This window comes from Palaemon carinicauda, chromosome 26, assembly GCF_036898095.1.
Source record: "Palaemon carinicauda isolate YSFRI2023 chromosome 26, ASM3689809v2, whole genome shotgun sequence".
NCBI classification, from domain to species: Eukaryota; Metazoa; Arthropoda; class Malacostraca; order Decapoda; family Palaemonidae; genus Palaemon; species Palaemon carinicauda.
Window position 1 is genome coordinate 91,312,029 of NC_090750.1, and position 7,500 is coordinate 91,319,528.

The following is a 7,500-nucleotide window of genomic DNA, read 5'->3' on the forward strand; positions in this document are numbered from 1 at the left end:
ATTATCATTTAAAAAAAGAAAATCTGAGTTTATTGTAAAATTAATTCTATTGATAAAGATAATTAAAAAAAAATAAGTATAAACAAAATTGAAATTGAAATTAATGGCCAAAAAGATAAATCAATAGCCATAGTATAATCACTATTCGAAAGAAGAAAACTGAGCTATAACGAAAAAAAAAAATAATATTAGTAAAGTAATTCTATAAAAGTTATATATATAAAAAAATCAAATTGAAATAAATGACACAACAACATAATCAAGAGTAATCACTATTTGAAATAAGAGAGCCGAGTTGTAAAAACAAGTCCTAATAATAAACTCAATTCGAGAACAAAAAGAAATATAAACAAAACTCTAATTAAAATAAATGGCACAAAAATATAGGCAATAGTGTATGCCAGTTTTAATAGACATTATTATCAATCACAGACCTTGAATTTGATATAAGAAACATTGATAATAAGGAAAGAAAGACTCGTATATTTACAGTAGGGTAATCACATGTTGAGGTGGTTTGGCCATGTTGAGAGAATAGAAAATGGCTGTCTGTAAAAGAAGGTGATGAATGCAAGAGTTGATGGGAGAAGTATAAGAAGGCAAAGGTTTCGGTGGATGGATGGAGTGAAGACAGCTCTGGGTGACAGGAGGACAAATGTGAGAGAGGCAAGAGAGCGTGCAAGAAATAGGAATGAATGGCGAGTGATTGTGACGCAGTTCCGGTAGGCCCTGCTGCTTCCGCCGGTCGCCTTGGATGACCGTGGAGGTAGCAGCAGTAGGGGATTCAGCGTTATGAAGCTTCATCTGTGGTGGATAACAGGGTAGGGTGGGCTGTGGCACCCTAGCAGTACCAGCTGAACTTGGTTGAGTCCCTTGTCAGGCTGGGAGGAACGTAGGGAGGAAAGGTCCCCTTTTTTCATTTGTTTGATGTCGGCTACCCCCCAAAATTAGGGAAGTGCCTTGGAATATGTATGAGACATCTGTAATTATGAGACATCTGGCTTTGAAAAGGTTACAATAAGAACTTTGTAGAAGAGAAAGAAGTCGGCTTTAATTCAAGTGACCTAGACTGAAAATGAGGTTCTTATTTGAAAGAGAGTATGTGAAAAAAAAAATGGTAGATTTGCCTCATAAAAGGTGTAAGTTGTTATTATGATTGGGTAGTTGAGTCTAAACAGATGTTCAAGAATAGCTGAAAATAACATTCTATTTTAGATAAAGGGCACACGCCAATGAAGGCTCCCAGATCCCCATTATCCTGGAGGGTAATGTACATGAAAATCAGAAAATGGCACTAAATTTCGTAAGAGAGTACATGCCAGAACAAATATAAAAAAGGGCATTCAGAATTAATACACTATAAAGAAAAGCCGTAATTTTAATTGGAAATTCTCCGTAAAAAATATAGTTCTCAGCCGTTTTTCAGTAAAATACAAGTGACCGTAATTTTTACCCTATTTAACATTATCTTTTACGGATTGGTGACCGTAATATCACTCCTTTACATATCAATATATCCATTCCTTAGATGGTAAATGCCTGGCAATATCTATTCCTGGATTTTTACCATTTTTTCCCTTGAAAATTGAATCTAATTCAGTGTTCAATGTAATATAATTTGAATATTTTGGTATACATTAATTAATGAATATTTGCTTTAAAATTTTTTTAGATGCATTAGCAATTGACTTCTGAACTAAAAGTACTTTTTATTTTTTTCCTTGAAAATCGAATCTAATTTAGTGTACAATGTAGTATAATCTAAAATATTTTGGCATACATTAATAAACGAATATTTACTTTGAAATATTTCCGGATATACTGACAATTGACTGTTCTGAACTAAAAGTACTTTCTAGTTTTTTCCCGTGAAAATCGAATCTAATTTAGTGTTTAATGTAATATAATTTGAATATCTTACTATACATTACTCAGTGAATATTTATTTTGAAATATTTTTGGATATATTGGCAATTAACTGTTCTAAACTAAAATTAGGTACTTTTTTACGCCTTTTCTTGAAAATCGCGTTTCATTTAGCTTTCAGTTTAATTCAAATTAGTTTGGTATATATTACTTAATGAATAATTACTTTTATATATTTCTGGATATATTGGCAATTGACTGTCCTGAACTAGAGCCATGTACCTTTTTTTTATTTTATTTATTTATTTATTTATTTTTTTTTTTTTGAAAATCGTGTCTTATTTAGTGTTCAATGTATCAACATACAATTCTTTTCATCTCTCCCACAGCGACACATTTTGGACGTGCAATATTTCGACCGGCTGTTCACCAAAAGACACGCGGCCATCACCCCCTTGGACGAAAGCATCCTCGCCACAATGGACCAAACCGCCTTCACGGACTTCTCCTACACGAATCCCAACATCACCGATTGATCTGAGCCACGGAAGAAGTTCGAGAGGGATACAGAAATTAAAGAAAATGCCGTATCGATATATACTGTCACTGGAGTGATAAATAATGTACATGCATTAAATGACCCCAACGCTGAAGGTGATTGTGGGTCGGAGGAATCTAAGAAAGTTGGGTCGGAAGAGCTGCCAAAATGTTGGATATATCCTCCTTGCTGGGTGACCCTGGAAAGCGGTTGAGCTGCGCTTCCAGAGACCAACTTGGCCTCGCTCTCTGTAGACCTCCACGAAATGTCAAAATGTTGGATATATTCTCCTGCAGGGTCATTCTGGAAAGCGGTTGAGCTGTGCTTCCACAGTTCAACTTGGCTTCGCTCTCTGTAGACCTCCACGAAATGTCAAAATGTTGGATATATCCTCCTACTAGGTCACTGGAAAGTGGCTGAACTGCGCTTCCAGAGACCAACTTGGCTTCGCTCTCTGTAGACCTCCACGAAATGTCAAAATGTTGGATATTATCCTCGCTGCAGGGTCACTCTGGAAAGCGGTTGAGCTGCGCTTCCAGAGACCAACTTGGCTTCGCTCTCTGTAGACCTCCACAAAATGTTATTTTGATTTCTCTTTTTTTTTATATATCGTAGGTGATGTGAGTTCTAGGACTTTTGGTGTCTCAGATTTTGGCTTTTCTAAGTGCTATAGATTTACTCCTTAGTTAAGATTCCTCAAGGTCTGAATATCTACTATGTGTGATGGCTGGATCTGGATCTCTAAGTTTTTTTCCAGACCTTGTCATAGAAAGATACTCTTTTTAAGTTTTCAGAATCTATGCTATGATGTCATTTTATTTCAATATGTACCATACTTTTGGATAGGCCTTAGTTTAATCGTTTTTTTAAAATGAATATATGAAAACGAAGGACCTTAGATAATTAGGAGAAAAGCCCAGTTTCTTTTCCAGGTTTAAAGGTTTAAACAAAACAGGAAATCAAAGCTGCGAAGGTCTCCGCTGGAATGAATATTTTCGTGGCATGATGAGAAATAAATTTCTATAGCACTTCCAGGCAATGAATTTTCCAGATTATGCAAAAGCACATTTTTAAAGGGAAATAAAAGAGGAATTATTCCTATCAACCTCAATCTGAATTAAAAAAAAGAAATGAGTGAACCAGAAAGATAATTTCTCATTTTCTTTTGACTCATAAGAGCCCTTTGGCACGGGCTCTTATAATCCCATGAGGTGTCACATCTTCCAAGAGCTCTCTTATAGGACTTCATTCCTACAGGATGCTGGGGCTCAGCGAAATTCTTATCAAAGGATAAGTTAGTAGAGAGAATAACGAAATAGGTTATTGCGAGAATTATGTAAATATGCAAATGTCGAATTAGGACTAGTGAGCCATCCTGTTTGAAGAGGGATGATAGTATCTTTAAAAGGTTAGATTAATGGATTTTTCAAAAAATTATAACGAATGATATGAATAGAATAAAAAAACCCGCAAAAGCAAAACAGTAGAAATATGGCACTGAAAGAGTGGAAAGAATAAGTAAAAAAGAAACAAGAGTAAAACAAACGTGAGAGAAAATACGAACGACTAAAAAGTAGAAAAGAAACTGGAAAGAATAAACAAAAAAGGAAAAGGAGTAAAGGAAAGATACAAGCGGGAGAGGAAAAAGAAGTCTTGCGTTCCAATATTACAAAAGGAAATAATCAAATTCACCCAAGAGCCAATGACAGTCTTCATAAAACCATAAATTCCTAAAATTTTGATCTAAAATATTACTGAAGATATAAGAGGATAGTATCTTCAAGATATAATAAATCTGGACCTTTTGACAAGGCCAGGATTAATAAATCTCATAAATTTGTTTTTCGAGGCCTGGAGCCTTGGGATTAAAAAGACTTTATGGCTAAACTGGAAAAAATATATATTCAATGGTGCCTACATAAATGGAAAACAAAAATTAATCCTAAAAAAGACTTTATGGCTATACTGGAAAAAATATATATTCAATGGTGCCTACATAAATGGAAAAAATTTAATCCTTATGGAAGCTATTTTATTAAATTCAATAAACTCTTCCATTCGCACGAGAATCCTCTTCACTAAGATCATAATTTGTAGGGTAATTTGCAAATTACCCTGACTGGCGTTTTGGAAATGCAGAGGCCTTCCATCACCACATATCTCAGTAATACATCAATGGAAAAGCTATAATCAGTATGTAATTAATAATTACTCAATATGTATGTAAGCGCATTTAACGCCAGGATAATATTTTCTAATAATAATAGACCTGTATGATATATGCATTCTTAAATAAAATAGTTTGATATTTTTTCCTCGATTTCTTTATTCAAAGCCCTGAAAATATTTAAAAATACACTGTTAAAAAATTCTTAATAGGAATTTTAATTTTAATAAGAAATTCTCGGTAAAAATATACTGTTCTTAGCAGTATTTCAGTAAAATATAGGAGACCGTAATTTTTTTTTACCATACTTTGTTATTATATTTTAAAGGGTGAGGCCTGTAATATCACTCCTTGACGTCAATATATCCGTTTTTAAAACGGTAAATGCCTGGCAACATTTATGCCCTGATTTCTAACGTGTTTTTACGACAATATTTTAACATCGTAGGCTCCCTTTTCTGTATTTCTATCTCTATGTAAATGAATCTATTCCAGACAAGGGACTATAAGTGTGTTTGGATGATTTGTATCTATGTCATCAGCTGAGGGGAATTCCACCTCTCGCGCAAACAAGAGACCCACAAAATTTATATCTACTTCTATCACATTTCCACATCATTAACTAGACTCCCGGACGTGTCTCGCTCATATTTCCCTTCCTACCTTTCTCAGTCAACCTACTTTCTTCTTTGGCATCCTTATATTTTATTAGAAAGGCTTCCCTTTTTCCAGATTTCTTGCGTTTCATAGTAGCTGTTCTTAAATCGCTATGTCAGAAAGTATGAATGTTATTCGTGCTTATAAAAAGCCAAAATGAAATCGAAATATTCTAAATCATATGATTTCTTGGACAGAAGAGATTATTTGATAGTATAGATTTATGTGATATTTCCTTGAATCTTCATATGTATATGTATATATATATATATATATATATATATATATATATATATGTATATATGAATATGTATATATATATCTATGTACATATATATATATATATATATATATATATATATATATATATTTATGTATATATATATATATATATATATATATATATATATATATATGTATGTATGTATATATATATATATATATATATATATATATATATATATATATACAGTGTATATATATGTATATATATACATATATATAATATATACATATATATATATATATATATATATATATATATATATATATACACATGCATACATATTTGCATCTTTGTACACACATACACACATATATACATGCACACACACACACACATATATATATATATATATATATATATACATATATATTGACTATCTCCTTTAACTCACATTTGCAAATTTATAGATATTTGACCCAGATAGCAGCAGGCTGCGATAATAAATCTAACCCTTTCTATTTATTAGGTTAGCGTTTTTCTTATAATTAAAAATAATATGATAATACATATAGATTTTGGTTATACTTTTATGCATTGACTGATTACCTGGTCCCTACAAACGCCTTCTAAGTTATCGTACCTGACTTCAGTGTCGTCAGGGGTCTAAAGTGATATACAGACAGTTAAAAATGGAAAAGGATGATGTATAAGCAAAATTGGGTGAAGTCTATTGAAATGAGTAGTGCGAGAACATTCAAGCATTTTATGTCGAAAGGAAGACAACCGTAAATCGTGAATTTCATCTTTAGATTTAATAAACTGATTTGGAGCTGAAATATTGCTTACTAAATTTATCAAATCTTTGATAAAACAATAGGAATATACTTGATATATTTCCCGAGTAATGACTTTGTCTTGATCATTCTTTTCCTGTGCGTTTCTAATGTTAACGTGTGGCCATGTATTGCCTACAAGAGTACACTTTGTAATAAGGACTTTGCAGTTTCTTTTCTCCTTCGATAATATTTTTGAATGGAGTTGTACCTTACGCCATTTATTACTCGAAAAATCAATTAACATTCTTTGATTTAATTATTTGATATGGCAAATAAACTATACATTGTCCATGAGTTTCAATTCTAAATGGAATATATAAAATAATTTAGATATTAATTTTCTAATATAGTATAAATTTGAAATCAGGCTTCACTGGGGTTAATACACAAACTATTTATCAATTATTGAATGAACTATTTTACATGTGTATATAGGTGTCGTCATTTTTATTTTAGTGTCTTTCTTCCATGGAAAAAAGGTGTTGAAGACAATTCCTGTTTTTATGAATTACTTCAAGGTCAGAATGTCCTTCATTCTTGCCTTCGCCAAAATCGAAGAGTTACGAGGTGTATGTATTCACTCTTGTGTTTTTATTTGTTTGTTTGTTTGTATGTGAACCAATTTACACAAAATTTACTGTTCCTATTTTGATCAAACTTGGTAGTTTTGTTGGGTACGACCCAAGGATAAATCTGTCTAGTAAGAAAACACAAATGAAATGAATTATAAAAACCTATAGCCCAGTAAGAAATTTACAAACCAAATGAATTATAAAAAGCTACAGCCTTGTTAAAATACACATCTCAAATGAATTATGAAAAGCTATAGCCCCGTAAAAATACAAGAATTAAATGAATTATAAAAAGCTACAGCCTTGTTAAAATACACATCTCAAATGAATTATGAAAAGCTATAGCCCCGTAAAAATACAAGAATTAAATGAATTATAAAAAGCTACAGCCTTGTTAAAATACACATCTCAAATGAATTATGAAAAGCTATAGCCCCGTAAAAATACAAGAATTAAATGAATTATAAAAAGCTACAGCCTTGTTAAAATACACATCTCAAATGAATTATGAAAAGCTACAGCCCCGTAAAAATACACGAATGAAATGAATTATATACAGCACAGTAAGTAATACACAAACCAAATGAATTATAAAAAGCTATGGCCTAGTAAAAGATACATGAATTAAATGAATTAGA

At 31.9% G+C, this 7,500-nt stretch overlaps 1 protein-coding gene across 2 annotated transcripts in view; it reads left to right on the forward strand.

Moving 5' to 3' along the window:
• LOC137619689 (uncharacterized) overlaps positions 1-4,735 on the forward strand; it is a 97,041-nt gene extending 92,306 nt beyond the window's left edge. For both annotated transcript variants that reach the window (XM_068349967.1, XM_068349966.1), the window contains one exon: positions 2,256-4,735. In XM_068349967.1, the coding sequence (XP_068206068.1) occupies positions 2,256-2,402 (147 nt within the window). In that variant the 3' untranslated portion in view covers positions 2,403-4,735. The remainder of the gene's footprint in view (positions 1-2,255) is intronic.
• The last annotated feature ends 2,765 nt before the right edge of the window (positions 4,736-7,500 follow it).